The sequence below is a fragment of the Glycine max genome, chromosome 12 (genome assembly GCF_000004515.6).
Source record: "Glycine max cultivar Williams 82 chromosome 12, Glycine_max_v4.0, whole genome shotgun sequence".
NCBI classification, from domain to species: domain Eukaryota; kingdom Viridiplantae; phylum Streptophyta; class Magnoliopsida; order Fabales; family Fabaceae; genus Glycine; species Glycine max.
The window spans coordinates 39,276,353-39,291,453 of record NC_038248.2 but is presented as its reverse complement, the minus strand read 5'-3'; the positions used below and the strand labels follow the sequence as shown (position 1 = coordinate 39,291,453).

Below are 15,101 nucleotides of genomic sequence, written 5' to 3'. Positions count from 1 at the left end.
TAGAATTCCTCTCTCTTTAGCTGCTAAACCCATGAAAATTTTATTCACTCGTATCAAGATGACACCATTTTAAAGCAACCATATTTCTAAAACAAACAAAAAACTCTTATTGACCATGTTTTTTACACACAAGCAAGTTACATATTGCTATGTACAGCCTTTAAAATACACCACCAACATTGACAAAAATGTCTCCAACAACTTATCTTATTGAGAAATTCAAGAAAGAGAGTTCTGGGTATGCAGGTAACCTTCAAAACCAGAAGATGAGGATAATGCTTGGCCTAAACCGGTAGCCTTGTACTCTGGGTCCAGTAACCATCAATCAGTTGGTTGATTGTATCTGAAATTGCACTAACAACCAATGCATAAAGCACTTGATAACAATAATAAGCAGTCAAAGCAAAAATGCCAACCCATGACATGATGCTAGCTGTATAAAAAAAGAGTGAAAGTGAACATATAATGGTCAAAACCAAAACTGAGAAAACACTTGCAATCAGCATCATGATGAAAACTAAGATTATTTGGAAGATCACACTATTCTTTGGAAGCATTGTTCCCAGCAGCCACAGTGAGAAGTAGAGCACAATCATCAAAACCAAAAGCATCATCACATTGGGGTGGGCTATGAATAAAGCTTCTCCCATTGGTGAGATCTTGAAGGCAATGACACCAAACAACAACTTGAAGAATTTGTCAAAGATCTCTTGTAACTCCTTGAACCGGTTAACCTCTTCCTCCCTGAATCATCAAAAGCAAAATGTTAGAACAGAACAGAAGAATGTGAAATAGTGCTCAATAAATTACCTCATTGGAATTCGATTTGGTGGAATAGAATTCATAGCATTAGTGTGAGCCATCCTTTCTCTACTCCTCCAAACAAGAAGATTAGCTAGACTTTGCAGGTGTATTGTGATAACGGGGATTTTCGTTTGCCTTGAAAGTTTTGATGATGTGAGGAAGTTTTGATATTTATTTATATAAGTTATGAAACAGAGTACTAACATAGAAAAGCTTTTGAACATTTGAAATTGCGTGCGAAAACTTCAGATACCGCACCATTAATGGGACGTTTTAAACGTATTTAATTAAGATGACATATTCTGATTTGTGAGGTCCACTTTCTGTTAAAAATAAAAAATAAAAACAAATAATATGAATGTAAAGAAAGAAAAGTTTGAGAAACAGAAATATAGTAGCACAAATTTTGTTTTGAACGACGTTTTTTATTTAGACCTAAGGGGGGAGACAATTCAATTGGAATCAGATGGAATTATTATAAGTGATAATTTTTTTTAAAAAAAAATATTTAATACAGTTAAAAATATTATAAGTGATAGAATTTAAATATGAAATCTTTAATTAAGTTAAAATAATTTTATGTAAATTAATTCAATCTACATACTTACAACTCAAATTTGATATCTTTAATTAAATTGAAATAATTATATTTCAATTAATTCATACGGCTTGATGGTATTTTGAACGTCGTTTGAAATGGCCGTGTCATTACCCGGACTATACTTGGAAGTATAAAACGTGCTTAGAAATAGAACCACATTGTGTTAAGGGTGGGAACTGTTTGGTACCTGCAAATTATGCCCTTGTGTGACACCGTGACTTTTTACTCGAATAATACTTGCAAGTACGTATAAAACGTGCATGAAACAGCATTGAGCAATTGAATTGGATACGTACGTCCAAGTGGAAACGTCACAAGGTTTGCAGTCATTTTTAATAGTGAGAACTATTGGCAAAAATGAGAACTATTAAATTAACACCTTCAGACAAATAAAATTTTAATATGAATTAATGAGGATTGAGAATTATATAATGAACGTCTAGAAATACATAAAAAAAAAAGTCTAGAAAAAAGCTTTTATGAATGAGCTTGTTTGGTATGGCATTGACAAGTTGTAGAAAGTTTTTCCTAATTTAGGTTGGAGCTCCATTCTTTTTACTAAAATTTTTACAACCAAAAAAAGAGTTTTTTATGATACTTATTTAAGCTTATCATGTAAATACTTAAGTCTTAAGGGTATTGTTTGGCTGAAATTTTTAGTCTTTTTTCTTTAAAAAAGAAAATTTAAATTAAGTATTAATTCAAAATATTTCTTAAAAATAATTAAAAAAAACAAAAGTTTTCATTACTGTTCATCAGAAAAACTTCACTTTTAACCATGATCATGACGCAAGGCTTTTAAAATGAAAGGAAAAATGAGAAGAGGAAAGTCAAATAATTTAATTGGCATGTGTATTTAAAATGTAAATATGTTTTACATTATCCATCGATATATATATATATATATATATATATATATATATAGATATATATATATAATAAAATTCTTGACTTTTGTAATAATTTTTTAAATTATGTATAGTAATTTATGATTAATTAATAGTGTAAATTTTTATATTAATAATATATCAAAATTTAAATCAAACTCACAATGGAATGTTCCTTCAATTTAAAACAATAAAAAAATGAAAAGAAAACTATATAATATAATATTCACACATGAATCTATTTTTTTTCTAAATAGGAAACTGTTGTACTAATAAAAGAGAAATCAAGTTAACACTAAGTAAAATTACTCACTTCAATAATTCTTTGTATACGTTCAATTTTATAAATTCGGAATATTTTGATATTAACTCAATAATCTTGCACATTAAATTTTAGATGAGTCGTACCTTTATATTATACGTTAAATATTTGATAACGTAACAAATACTTTAAGAAATTTATAAAATTTGTAGACTTAGTTAATCCAATTAATAAGAACTTTTAATATAATGATTAGATTAATAAAATTTAATCCTAAATACAATTTTTTTCTCCCATACTTTTATATTTTTGTGCAATTTTAGTCTCATAATTTAAATTGAGCGATTATAATCCAACAAATTCATCCTATGTTAAATTGGATCCCTCCATTAGTCTCACACATTTAAATAGTAAAGAAATTTATTGATTTCAATTATCTATTTAATTAGTAACTTTTTTTTTATAATTCTATTAGAAATATATGAGATTATTATGTACAACAAATTTTTTTGATAAATATTTAACATAATTATATATTTAAAATTTAAATGCAATAATTTTGCGACAGTTTATTCGCACATACTCTTGGAGTAAAACACGAATATTATATCTACTTATTTTAGTATTTCTCTATTTACCTTTATTTAGAAACTGCATCACATAATCATAGAAAATTTCCAAAATGAAAGTCATATATATTCAAAGCATAACATACTTTTTCAAGTCCTGCTATTAAAGCCCGCTACGCAAATTTATTTGGACCTATATGCGCTTAACATGGAAATGTTTGTTCATGATCAACTCATAACTAATACCATGAAACTAATGGGACTAAAAATCATGTGTTAAGTATCTCCCATCAATATGATCAAATTACTCTTTATGTATTGATTATTCTTTCCCTTGAGTTTAATTTGGAGGTCGGTTAAGTTAGACTTGGGGCAATAGTTTTATCCATAGCTATTAACTTTTGGCTCACTCTCCACTCATGTCTTTTGAATCCTCAATAAGACCAAGGAGACAAGCTTATAACACCAAAAATAATACATCTGAAATTTTCTCAATATTTCTATAAATTATTGGCAATTAACTAATATCTAAGATCTTCAATTTTACATTTAAAAAGTAATACATAAATATGAATAAAAGAAAATGAAGATTAATATATACTTTAGCTGCCTCTAAAGCTAAGAAGTGATTTTCCTGTACCTATGGAGGAGGAGAACCCCTAAAGAGCAAGATAGCCAAGCTGCCAATACAGAAATAGATAAAGCAGCCACAACAATGAGTTACAAACGAACCAAAATCAGTGCCTACAATGCATTGCCAACCAGGTCCATGCGTCCTATCAAATTCCTGCCACAATAACATCACACAAAAATTAATGTATGTATGCAAAGAAGAGTAAGCAAACAAAGAACTCACAACACTAGGGCTTTGTAAGTATTTACTTGCCTTCTTGATGAAGCGGGCTATGTCAGTGGCCTCTGTGACATCAAAGAAATCCAATGCTTTTGATGCCAAATTCAGTGCATCCTGCTGCATGGTTTGAAGCATGTCTGTCTCCCCAATCACTGCCTTGCCTTCTAGCATGGTGAAATAAAGATAAATCTAATTTACCACAAACAGATTAATAATATACTGCAAATGAAATAAGGAGAATAATGTGCTGAATAGGAAGCACAATTTTAAGTGAGCTGCTTCTAGTAGTAAGTTGTGAAATGTGGATTAAAGGTAAGGTGGTGGTGGTGGTTTAAAAAGATTTCAATACGGCTTGTGCTAGAGGATCATCCACGTGTGGATTCCTTTCTTTGTGGCTACCAAATTTCATAAAATTAAATAGCCCTTTTTTATTTTACCATATGTATGATATATAATTACCATGGTCCATGGATTATATTTGGCGCTACTATGATGAAAAATATTTGCTAGAGATAATTAAGGATAAGAAATAAGTTACACAATAGCTGATCCTAGATAATGTTGTACACGTGTTCTGTAATTTGTGGATTTGCCATTTGAGTCTTGTCGCAAGCTAAAGCTAGGTGCTCTAGCGATTTGTCTACTTCAGATTATGGTTAGTTAGATTTGGGACACTTTGGCTAGTATACGTGGCAGAAAATCTATTCTAATTTAGAAGCTTTGGAGATAGGTTATTAATCCAACGTGTTCCCCACAGTGGAGGAAAAATATATAGACAGAAAGTGAATATAAAAATCTAAGCTCCTACTTCAACTCCCTTTTTCTTACATAAAATCCAGATGGCAATTGAATTGAGAATTTAATTTAAATGTTATTATAATATATATACAGATTTTTCATACTATTATTAATCACATATTGTTATTTATAATAAATTTATTGATTTTTAGTAATTATCTTAAAATCATAGATTGATTTAATTGATTACTAGTATACAAATCTGTATATACTGAAAATACATGAAAATAGAACTTTTGAATTAGTGATTGAAAAGAAAATGTATAATAATTTACACATTTAATTATAAAAAATGATTTTATTTTTATTTTGAAGTTATTGTTTGTGCTCGGGCGAACTATTAACTTAAAATTATGTTTTACTTGCTTGGAATTTTTTTAGCAATGTTTAATGAAATAATTATCAAAAATTAATTTTAGCTTACCATGTTATATATATTGCCATACTGCGAAGCCATAATGTTTATTTATGAGAAACTTTGTTAATTTTGGTATGAAGTTATAGATATCATCTCAGTAAATATGTATAAAAGAAATAAAAGAACTACGGAGATATTATTTAAAATAAATTAACTTTTTTTATAAGTTAAAATTAATTTATTTATCTCAATCTATATATGGAAAGGTTAAAGAATTTTTAAAATCTTAAATATATAAATTAGTTTTAATTTATTTATGAGAAAGGTTAAAATTATTTTTATTTTCTATTTAATTTAATTAAGTTAAAGTCTATATTTTTAGTGATTGGATATTTGGTGCCAGCCTGGATAATCATGACATGATGTATATTTGTGATACTACTTAAAATAATGAATTTTGGTACGAGTTTAGCCCAAGTTCTTCATAGATAAATATACAAACGGACAAAGCTACAAGGTTCCAACTTACAATCACCACAAAGTATTTCCTGGCTAGCGATAGCACACTGAACATTGCAAATGTTTGAATATCAACTTAGTCGGCATATTCATCCACAGAGTCACAGGAATATTCACAAATGTTCGCATTTTTGTTATAAATTAGATATTCATTTTTGGGGTTTAAATGTCAGATATTTATTTATTTTTATATATATTTTGGATTAAAGAAAACGTTAGGTTTAATGTTTATTTGGTATTGCATGTTTGGGCTCTAATTCTATTCAAAGATTATTTTTTTAACCACTTTAATTAAGACATTTAACTTTCTAACAAGATTTCGAGATATTTTCACAAATTTTAGTCATTTGAACCTATAATTTATTTTATTTAATATTTGAATGTGAAGAATAAAAAGAAGTAAAATTCAAATATCAATTAAAATATGAAATGTGATATCTAAGAAGTAAAATACATTTTAAGCCCTTAAAACTATGGATCCCATAAATTACCAGGTAAGTAGTAAGGATGTAACTTATTATACATTTTCGAGGTTTTTTTAAAAAGAAAAATTCCTTGATTTGGCTCCTACAATAAAAATTTACAAAAAAAAAAAAAAAACATTGCTATGAATTATAGTCCATCTCATTTAGCTCAAATAAATGAGATGCATGTAATATTTGGACACAAATAATCTTCAAAATATTCAATAGGTATAGTTTAGACCACAATACTTGCTATGTTTGAGGAGGAAAAAAAATTGGATTTCATCTTCACAAAATACAATCTTAAAGAAATATAAAAAAACTTTAAATGTAACGAAGTCCTCAGCCGAGAATTTGTGAAATTGTGCATAAATTCTATTTTTTTAACATTTACAAAATCTTTTCTTATAATAAGACATGGTGTAATACTTTCAAATAATTAAAGAGAATTAGTTTAATGTATAATGCATGATAGTTTTTCATACAATTAAAGAAATTAGAGTAAGGTTAGAAAAATATGAGAATTTTGTATAATTTCACTAAACCTCGGTGTAATTTACTCAACTAAGTAATATGTTTTAGTCCGTTACCAGAAACTAAAAATGTATAATTTTATCGTTTTTAATATTAAAAATATGAATTTTAATAAGAAATAATTTTAAAAAAATTAATCACAATTTTAAAAATAAAAAACATGTTTAAGATGATGTACTATAACAAAGTATTTCAACACCAATAACTACATTTTAGTGTTTATGTGATATACTAATAAATATTAGAGTTTATAATTTTCACACTTTAATTTGAAATGAAAATTGTAGGTCTCCCATCCCATGCAATAAATGAGGGCGAATGCTTAATAATCTTGCTTCTTATTATTTCCCGCGAAATAACGGTATTGAATGTTTGACATGCTATTGCCATGCATTATTATCCCACGTAGAAAGCCTAAAGAAAGACCAAGAATTCGTTTTTGTATTAGAAGAAACAGGTAATTTGATTTCACATTTATCCCATGCAATTTCTCCTAATCAAGACCCGAAACACCAACAAACATCATATCGTGTGTGGTGTGTGTTTATATATATTATCGAATTTATCAGAATGTTAATTTTATTAGTTGAAAAAATCAAACTTGTTATATAAAGGCACCTCATATCGTGTGTGTGTGTATATATAGCACTGCTTACAAATTAAAAGTGCCACCCAAATCAAGTTTCCCACAATATCAAACCACCCTGTCTTCCCAAACAAACATTCCGCAAACCACATTTAAATCAAAAACCCCAAATCCCTCTCGCCACCTTTCATTCTCCACCCTCTATTGTTTCCTTCATTCATTTTCAACTCTATCACCATTCTCTCTCATCTCATTCTTCTCTCCTTCCTTTGCTCCCCCGCCACTACTCCTCTGACCGATGGCGCCGCGTCTCTTGTCATGCTTCCGCAACAAGCACGCCGGCGGGTGCAGCCACCACGACGAGGGATGCGGCGCATCATCGGAGGAGTCGGCGGCGGGGGCGAGGGAAGCAGCAGGAGAGGGGCCGGTGCTGGTGGAGATGTTCACGTCGCAGGGGTGCGCAACGTCGCCGGCGGCGGACCTGGTACTGTCACGGCTGGGGAGGGGGGACTTCCAGCTGGAGGTGCCGGTGGTGCTATTAGCATTCCATGTAGACTATTGGGACTACGTGGGCTGGAAGGACCCATTTGGGTCCAGCCAGTGGACCGTTAGGCAGAAGGCCTATGTTGAGGCCCTTGGGCTTGACACGCTTTTCACTCCACAGGTTGTGGTCCAAGGTCAGGCCCATCTCGAAGGAAATGACGATAATGCCCTCATCTCTGCCATTACCTCTGCGCCTAGGTTCCCTGCTCCCACCTTCCAGGTTACTACTACTACTATTACTATTCTTGCTCTTTTTATTATGCTTTTTACTTTTGAAAAAATTTGATACAATTTATTAAAAATTATTTGTACGGTTCTTTCGTTAGATTAGAGTTTTGCCTTCATAATCCACGTTTCACAATAACGATTTGCTTTAAAAAAATTATCTAAATTAAAAATTCAATTGTAATCTAATTAGAGAATTGTATAAACACATCTAAAGAACTGTATCTAAGTTTCGACTTTTTTTTCCCCCTAGTTTTTCTAAGGGGTTTTTATTGTTCAATGAATTTCCTTGTTTTGTTTGATTGAAAATTGGTGAAGGCTAAATATGTATTTAATTAGTTACTGTGAATGAAAATTAAATTCTAATTTATATACACCCCCTAATTATATTTGACAATTTAATATTAATTCTGTGAAAATGGTTTCCAGTGAGCTCTTGAACAAACGCTCCGAATCTCCTTTTGCATAAAATGGTTGGAAAGTTGGAAACAATTATTTCAATGAGTTCAATTGTTGATTCGGAGTTGACTAGTTTGCCACAACATTTTTTATTTGACAGAAAGCTTGGCAAACAACTTTACTTAATAGCCAGTTTTCGGTCAGTAATTGAATATGTTTAGCTAAATTTTTGTTAAGACAACTTTGCAGTGAAACAATTGGTTTTCGAAACAGTGATTTTTTTTAAATTTTTTTTAAGTGAATAGAACTATGGAACTGATTTTGATCAGGATATGAAGCTCACCAATATATATTTTTTGGGCAGCTCACCAATATTTTCAAAACATACTTAGGGTTTAAAAATAATTTTACTTTATAATTTAAATGATTTTGTTAAAACTCACTTAAAAAATATAACTGATTCAAGTCAATTTTTTAATATCAATTCTTTCAAAATCTGTTGCTTTTAAGTTTAATTCCTACGAATATCTAATCCAAAAATACTCTTTAACACAAGTTTCTTAATTCTTATCAATGCTTTACCCTCTCCCCTACAAAAAAAAAAAAGAAGTTTCTTATCATGGTATTGCTTTTGTTACAAGGTAAAGAGAAAAAAATGATTTTAGGGACTCTGTGAGGAGTAGGACAATATGTCTTATTAGGCCTGAATGCCTTCTTCCATTATCAACTATTTGTTTTTATGATTCCTTTGTTAAAGAAGAAAGCAAAAACTACTATGCTACCCGAAAGTCTGTTTGGAAAGTATGATTGGGATCCTTCTGGATTTTCATCTTTTACCTCTTTTGTTTCTTCGAAAAAGAATATGATAGCATTATGCACAGAAAAAAAATATAAATATTTGTAGACTTGTGGGGACAAAATTTCTAGCACACTTTTTTTACCATACAGGTTAAAATTTATATAAATTCCACTAGCTTGGGAATATCACCCAAGAAAATATGAAATGAGACCCACATAGGTTTCATCTAGCAAGAGAAAGTGTTGTGGAAAGGAGAGTGCCTTTGTAAGAGTCATGAATCGTGAGTTTTTGGCAAGAAATTATGACTCAACTTTTACACAAAAATAGGGGGAAGAAAAAGATAATAGACAAATCCATTACCAGCTACTTTTGCGGCGCTTTACTTGGCTTTTTATCCACTTTTCTTGTTTATTCTCGTTGTTCTGGTTAATGTCGTGAATTAGGTGCCAAAAGATTGATTACATCATGTATACGACTTTAGCCTAGGTAAACCAGAAAGTAGTGGTAAATTCAAAACAGATGTTGACATATATGATTTTCAATCGCGATTTCAACACCTCACACAACAAGTGGAAGACCACTGCCTCATCTAATAAATTAATCCCAAAAAGTGATTTTATCGGTTAAGGAAGTTGTTATGTGCTTTTCACCATCAAAAAGCTGAATCAAAGTCATCCATTCTATTGAAACCAGTCACATTACTAATTAGTTTGGAAGGTTTTGAAATTCAATAAAAGAAATTACCACTTTTTCTCACATAATAAAATCACTTCCAACAAGGTAATTAATTTCCATAATCCATACCATGGAAGGTCTAACTTAGTTGATTGTGCAGGATGCATGAGTTGTTATAAATCTCCCAGTACATATATTCAATTCTTAAAAAAAAAAAAAATCTTAATCCATGCATTTGCTGAGCAAAATTTGGTTCTAAGAGAATCAACAATGCAATATAAATTTACTAAGTTTTTAACAGTTGAACAATTTTTTTGCTAAGCAGGCAACTTTCAATAAGCCTACACCAACTTCTTTGGAAGTCACCTTAGTTGGGGCATTGAGGACTAAGGTGGACAATCTTGGTGTAGATGTCATGGTAGCATTATACGAAACTGGTTTGGTTACTGATTGCCCTAGAGGGGAAAACAAAGGTCGTGTTCTATCCAATGACTATGTTGTCAGAAAACTTGAAAAGCTCTGCACTGTCAAAGACTACCCTGCTAAGAAGACAATGTCAGGAACTGCTACTTTTTCCTTATGGGATACATTCAACAGCAGCAGGTGTGGCATGGCAGTCTTTGTTCAAAACAGCTCTCATCAAATTTTTGGTTCACAGAATTTTCAGCTGCCAGATGATTTGTGATAATATGATACTCAGTAATTAGTTTTGTATTTTTCTGCTTACTATCTTGTCCCAGCTCCATTGTTAGGCTTATAGCCTTATATATTATGTATAGTACGCGCTCCGTTTTAGGATGACATTGGAGAGAAAAATTGAGATTGTGGCCTATTTTATTGTGTCTGAAAGTCAGCATATAGTTTGTTTCTTCCTTTAGGACACACATTGCACTTTCTTGTTTCTGATTGTCCTTATTGGCAACTAAGTGGGTGTGTGAATCACGTTGAAACACATACCCCCATTTTCTATACCCTAGAACACAGCTTTTGCATCAACGTGGCAAAAAAAACACGGATTCAAAATGGGCAGTTCCAAACACACTGTAAGATGTCATTGCCTGCATGTGTTTACATGTTGCAATGACAACTTTTTCCCTCTTGTATGGCTACTGGCAATCAACGTCACATTTATCTAGTTGATAGACTACACTGTCATTATTTTCATTAATGCATACCCATTGCAGGATGCTAAACATACTCCCAATAAAAGTCGCATAGGTTTAGAGAAATTAATTTAATTTCTAACAGGTAATGGATTACTTATGTCTTAAACTACGGTTGTTCAACTACAGTGTATATAATGATGTAAACCTTGACCAAGCAGACTATTGTTCAATGATGATCAATGTTTACTAAAAATTCGATGATGATCTACGTTTGATAATGACAAAGATGCACAAAAAAATATGATTTATCATGAATAACCTGTTATTTCAAGATTATTTCACAAGCAGCAGCAGTGAGGAATTGCATTTATTTTCAAACAAGCAAACTCTACTATGCACAAATCGGACTGTTCCTCCAAAGAACAAGAATTCTGACAAATTATACAACGAATCTTTCCATTAGATTGCGTTCTCAAACTACCAATTGGGTACCAACCAATTCCCCTAACAGTTATTTTGAAGCGCACCCAAGGTTGATGGCAACAGTGGCATAGCAATGATATCTTGATTGTGTTTCCCTGAAGAAAAGAATTAGCTGGAAGAACAAATTGCGTTTTACACTGAATCTACTGCTTGAACTTGTTGCCGGGCCAAGTACTTCTCCCTTCTCTCTTTCTGTAAACATTAGGGAACAATTTAAGATGTAAATAACCAAAAATATAAAAACATTGAAATGGAAAAATTCATGCTCAACATTTTGCTTACCCATTCATCAATTACAAGCCCTTCGGCAGCAACCCGAGGACCTGCCTCCACGGGAGGCTTCTTCCGAGCTTCAACTGCGGCATCAGCTTCAGCCAATTGTCTTTTCAGTTTTTCCAAAACCTAAAATCACCGGACTCTGTCATTATCACACACTAACCCCGTAGACCTGAACCAGGACAATTTGCAAAGAAGTTTGACTTACAGAACTTTGCCGTTCTGGATCTATAAAGACAACCCTCAATATTCGTTCCATTGTCACTAGATCCTTTTGTTCATCAAACTGCATCACAGAAGGCCCAAGACCAAATTTAATTATTTATTTTTATCATTAACAGTTAACCTTGAAAATATCGCCAAAAGCATGAATAAATGAAACAAGCTATCATCAATACAACAAAAGCTGATGCTAACATGAAAATAGCCTATCTACCAATATCTGTTAATAAATAAATCATATCCAGAAGTTGAAGTTGAAGTTCAGTTTTTGGCATATGTTAATGTTGTAGGGCCAATAGCTAACCCAAACAAACTGGTGTCCTACATATGGAGTAATATTATAGAATACCAGGAGTTGAAAACCACTAGCTGGCCAAATCACTTAACTAAACAAATTAAAAGCACATAGTAGTTGTACTACATAATCAGACAAATTAAAAGGAAAATCCATGATACAAGAACAGACATGAATAGCCAACAATATTATCAGCCCTTGTAGGGGGCTGATAAGCATGAAGCATAAAATATAATAATTACAGACAAAAAAAAAAAAAAAAACTGCCTGTGTGTTTTCACTCTGGAATTTATGTACAGTCTCACCATTTCTCCTCCTTTGCTCTCTCCGCTTATTCTCTGCCTCTACTTTTCACTTTTAGATTCCTTTCACCCCAAAAAGGTAATTAAAATGATCATTCATGATAAAACTGAGGATGAATTGTTCAATTGACCCAATACAAGATCAGATTTAGTCCAAGGAGTACCAAGCAGTTGACAATACAAAATACATTTAGTCTACCCAACTTGCAAATCTGTAGACCTAAACTCTTCCCTGTGATACCAAGTTTTGTCTACCAATTTAAAGCATAATACATCAACCAGAGTCTTGAAATGGCTGTGCACCATGATTTCTCCATATTTCCCAAAGATACTGGCTGCCAATTGACCCAATTCTAAGAAGCATCCTTCTATTACCACGTTCTGTGTCAATTATTGCTACCACAAAGAGACACAAACCATGCCACACAAACGACTTTAAGGGAGAGAACTATATAGCTTGAATTCTTTTAAGCTGAAAATTACTGTGCACCTAAAAAAGTACTAAAGACTAACTATAAACCTAGTTATTAAGATTTTTCTGCTCTGTATGAAATTAATTCTCTTCTCAATTAGAAAGTCCATAGCACCTACCCAGCTATCCTCCAGATATTCAACCCCATTAATGGATTCATGCTAACGTGTTAATCAACTATAAGGGGGGTTGAGAAATGTCAGAAAATTAAAGTAGATCTTTTCCTTACCTACTAGTTAATTTCACATTCTCTAATTCACCCAACAGTATAATCACAGAATACAAAATTTACGAGGCAACCCTTCTCTCTCTCTCTCTCTCTTCCCCCAACCCCCTAATGGTCTCTCATCATTAGTAAAATCAGAAGGTACCAGACATACCAGCTCAGGTACATAGTCCACTCCTTCCTTCACTTTGAGACTCATGATTTTGAACTTCACCTTGTGCTTCTGATCCGACAACTTCTCATTGTTTTCAGGTTGCTCCACAAACTTAAACACTGAGAAACACCAAATTTAGAAAGAAACATTAACATACTAATGCACACAAAAAAAAACTAAAAAAAAGACAAATACAATTTCAAAACACAATTTTCATATCAAAATTCCCTTTGCTAGCGACAGCCACGCGAGCAGTTGACCAAGTGAGTTGGGAGACACCAAGGTTTTAAAAAACAGACCATGACCGTGATTTGGGACAGCAATGGTCGCAATATCAACAAACGCGAAGAAAGTGCAACATGACCGCGACTGATATTTTAAAACCTCTCTCTCTCTCTCGGGACAAAAAAAAACCCACAATTCTCATATTAAAAAAAATTACCCGTTGCAATCAAACTTTCTCCCGGAGCAAGAGTACCACCCGGAGGCCGCATGTAACAACTCTTTGGCGCCGTCGTTTGGAACTAAAACAATAAAAATAAAAAATAAAAATAATTATAAAAAAAAGTCAATTACGACTTTGAGCACATACATCTTAAATTTAGAAACACATTTATATTCAAACTTAGAAATTAACACATTTCAACCAAACGGTGCATAATAAACAATTTTTTATTTTAATACAAACTTCAACAACACGTACCTTGAAAGCAACGTGAGACTTGCTAGTGTTTTTCAACCGAACCGCGCTCCTCACCTGCTTTCCCGGTTCATCTTCAAAATAAACGAAGATTTCAACACTATTAACAAAAAATCGACGAATTGAAAAGAAAAAAAAAACGAATAAGGAACAAATTGAAGCATAGAAATATGAATTGGAATGGCTTTTACATGGAAAATAGAGGTAACTGGAAGGATCGAGGCGGAGTTTCCGGCGCGGACGGAGCAGCGACCTGGCGACGGACGACACCGTTTTGGTGGACCTTTGAGTAGCGTTGCGCGAGCTCCAGAAGGGGCAGAGCGTGAAGAGGCTCGCGTCGGAGCTCGGCTTCTGGCGGCCGGCGACGGCGACGGCCATGTTTCGCCGGAAAGTGGTGGGGTTATTAAGATTCGCTCTCTCCGGCGAGGAATTTAGGGATTGAATTAAATTGAATACGAAATAAAACGCAGCGTTTTGGATTAGATTGGAATGTTGAAGAAGAAAACGCAGAAGAGAAGGAAGGAAGGAAGGAAGAAGTGAGAGTTTGTTTTCGACTGTCAACGACTTTATGCCCACGCTCCTACACTCGCAACGTGTCCTTCAGGTAGCGTTTTATTTAATGCACACACACGCTCTTCCTCATTTCACTTTTTTTTTATTATTATTATAAAATGTAAATTTCATAACTAATTAACTACTAGTACTATACTTATCATTCTGAGGTTTAAGTAATTACATCAGGTGTAATGATTTGATTTTAATGTTATTTTATGTGAGATTATGCTTGCAAGCAATGTTCTCTCTCTTTTTCTTAATATTCTCAACAAACTAGTCTATTGTAAGATTTTAAGCATTCAATAGATTCCCTCCCAGTTCCAACATTATTATTCTTGCACACATTTTTTCCAAACCAAATTGAAAATTGCATCATTTAAGCAAATAACCTACTAGTGGTATATACTAGTACTTATAGCATTCATAAACAACTC

At 32.5% G+C, this 15,101-nt stretch overlaps 4 protein-coding genes across 4 annotated transcripts; 1 reads left to right on the top strand and 3 right to left on the bottom strand.

Annotated features, from left to right (window-relative positions):
- Positions 1-72: 72 nt before the first annotated feature.
- Positions 73-1,110, bottom strand: LOC121173220 (uncharacterized). The gene is made up of 2 exons (XM_041007632.1): positions 811-1,110; positions 73-744 (listed from the first exon to the last, which is right to left on the bottom strand). Exons 1-2 carry the CDS (start codon positions 1,026-1,028, stop codon positions 285-287), a joined length of 678 nt encoding a protein of 225 aa, XP_040863566.1. The 5' UTR covers positions 1,029-1,110; the 3' UTR covers positions 73-284.
- A 2,384-nt stretch (positions 1,111-3,494) lies between these two features.
- On the bottom strand, positions 3,495-4,302 carry LOC100778859 (dynein light chain 2, cytoplasmic). The gene is made up of 2 exons (XM_014765082.3): positions 4,010-4,302; positions 3,495-3,910 (listed from the first exon to the last, which is right to left on the bottom strand). The coding sequence occupies exons 1-2, from the start codon at positions 4,145-4,147 to the stop codon at positions 3,764-3,766; spliced, it is 285 nt and encodes a 94-aa protein (XP_014620568.1). The 5' UTR covers positions 4,148-4,302; the 3' UTR covers positions 3,495-3,763.
- A 3,050-nt stretch (positions 4,303-7,352) lies between these two features.
- LOC100800264 (uncharacterized) lies at positions 7,353-11,213 on the top strand. Its single transcript, XM_003539531.5, has 2 exons — positions 7,353-7,998; positions 10,202-11,213. Exons 1-2 carry the CDS (start codon positions 7,534-7,536, stop codon positions 10,559-10,561), a joined length of 825 nt encoding a protein of 274 aa, XP_003539579.1. The 5' UTR covers positions 7,353-7,533; the 3' UTR covers positions 10,562-11,213.
- A 123-nt stretch (positions 11,214-11,336) lies between these two features.
- On the bottom strand, positions 11,337-14,851 carry LOC100778320 (vesicle-associated protein 4-1). The gene is made up of 7 exons (XM_003540390.5): positions 14,304-14,851; positions 14,116-14,186; positions 13,855-13,936; positions 13,413-13,531; positions 11,950-12,027; positions 11,748-11,867; positions 11,337-11,657 (listed from the first exon to the last, which is right to left on the bottom strand). The coding sequence occupies exons 1-7, from the start codon at positions 14,488-14,490 to the stop codon at positions 11,598-11,600; spliced, it is 717 nt and encodes a 238-aa protein (XP_003540438.1). The 5' UTR covers positions 14,491-14,851; the 3' UTR covers positions 11,337-11,597.
- Between the last annotated feature and the right edge of the window lie 250 nt (positions 14,852-15,101).

Coding starts and splice junctions, on each gene's coding strand:
- LOC100778859 (XM_014765082.3), bottom strand. CDS start 4,147: ATGCTAGAAGGCAAGGCAGTGATTGGGGAGACAGACATGCTTCAAACC. Junction 3,911..4,009: donor TAGCCCGCTTCATCAAGAAG/GCAAGTAAATAC, acceptor TTATTGTGGCAG/GAATTTGATAGGACGCATGG.
- LOC100778320 (XM_003540390.5), bottom strand. CDS start 14,490: ATGGCCGTCGCCGTCGCCGGCCGCCAGAAGCCGAGCTCCGACGCGAGC. Junction 12,028..13,412: donor TGGACTATGTACCTGAGCTG/GTATGTCTGGTA, acceptor TCTGTGATGCAG/TTTGATGAACAAAAGGATCT. Junction 11,868..11,949: donor ATCCAGAACGGCAAAGTTCT/GTAAGTCAAACT, acceptor CGGTGATTTTAG/GTTTTGGAAAAACTGAAAAG.
- LOC121173220 (XM_041007632.1), bottom strand. CDS start 1,028: ATGTTCAAAAGCTTTTCTATGTTAGTACTCTGTTTCATAACTTATATA. Junction 745..810: donor CCAAATCGAATTCCAATGAG/GTAATTTATTGA, acceptor TTGATGATTCAG/GGAGGAAGAGGTTAACCGGT.
- LOC100800264 (XM_003539531.5), top strand. CDS start 7,534: ATGGCGCCGCGTCTCTTGTCATGCTTCCGCAACAAGCACGCCGGCGGG. Junction 7,999..10,201: donor TCCCTGCTCCCACCTTCCAG/GTTACTACTACT, acceptor TTTGCTAAGCAG/GCAACTTTCAATAAGCCTAC.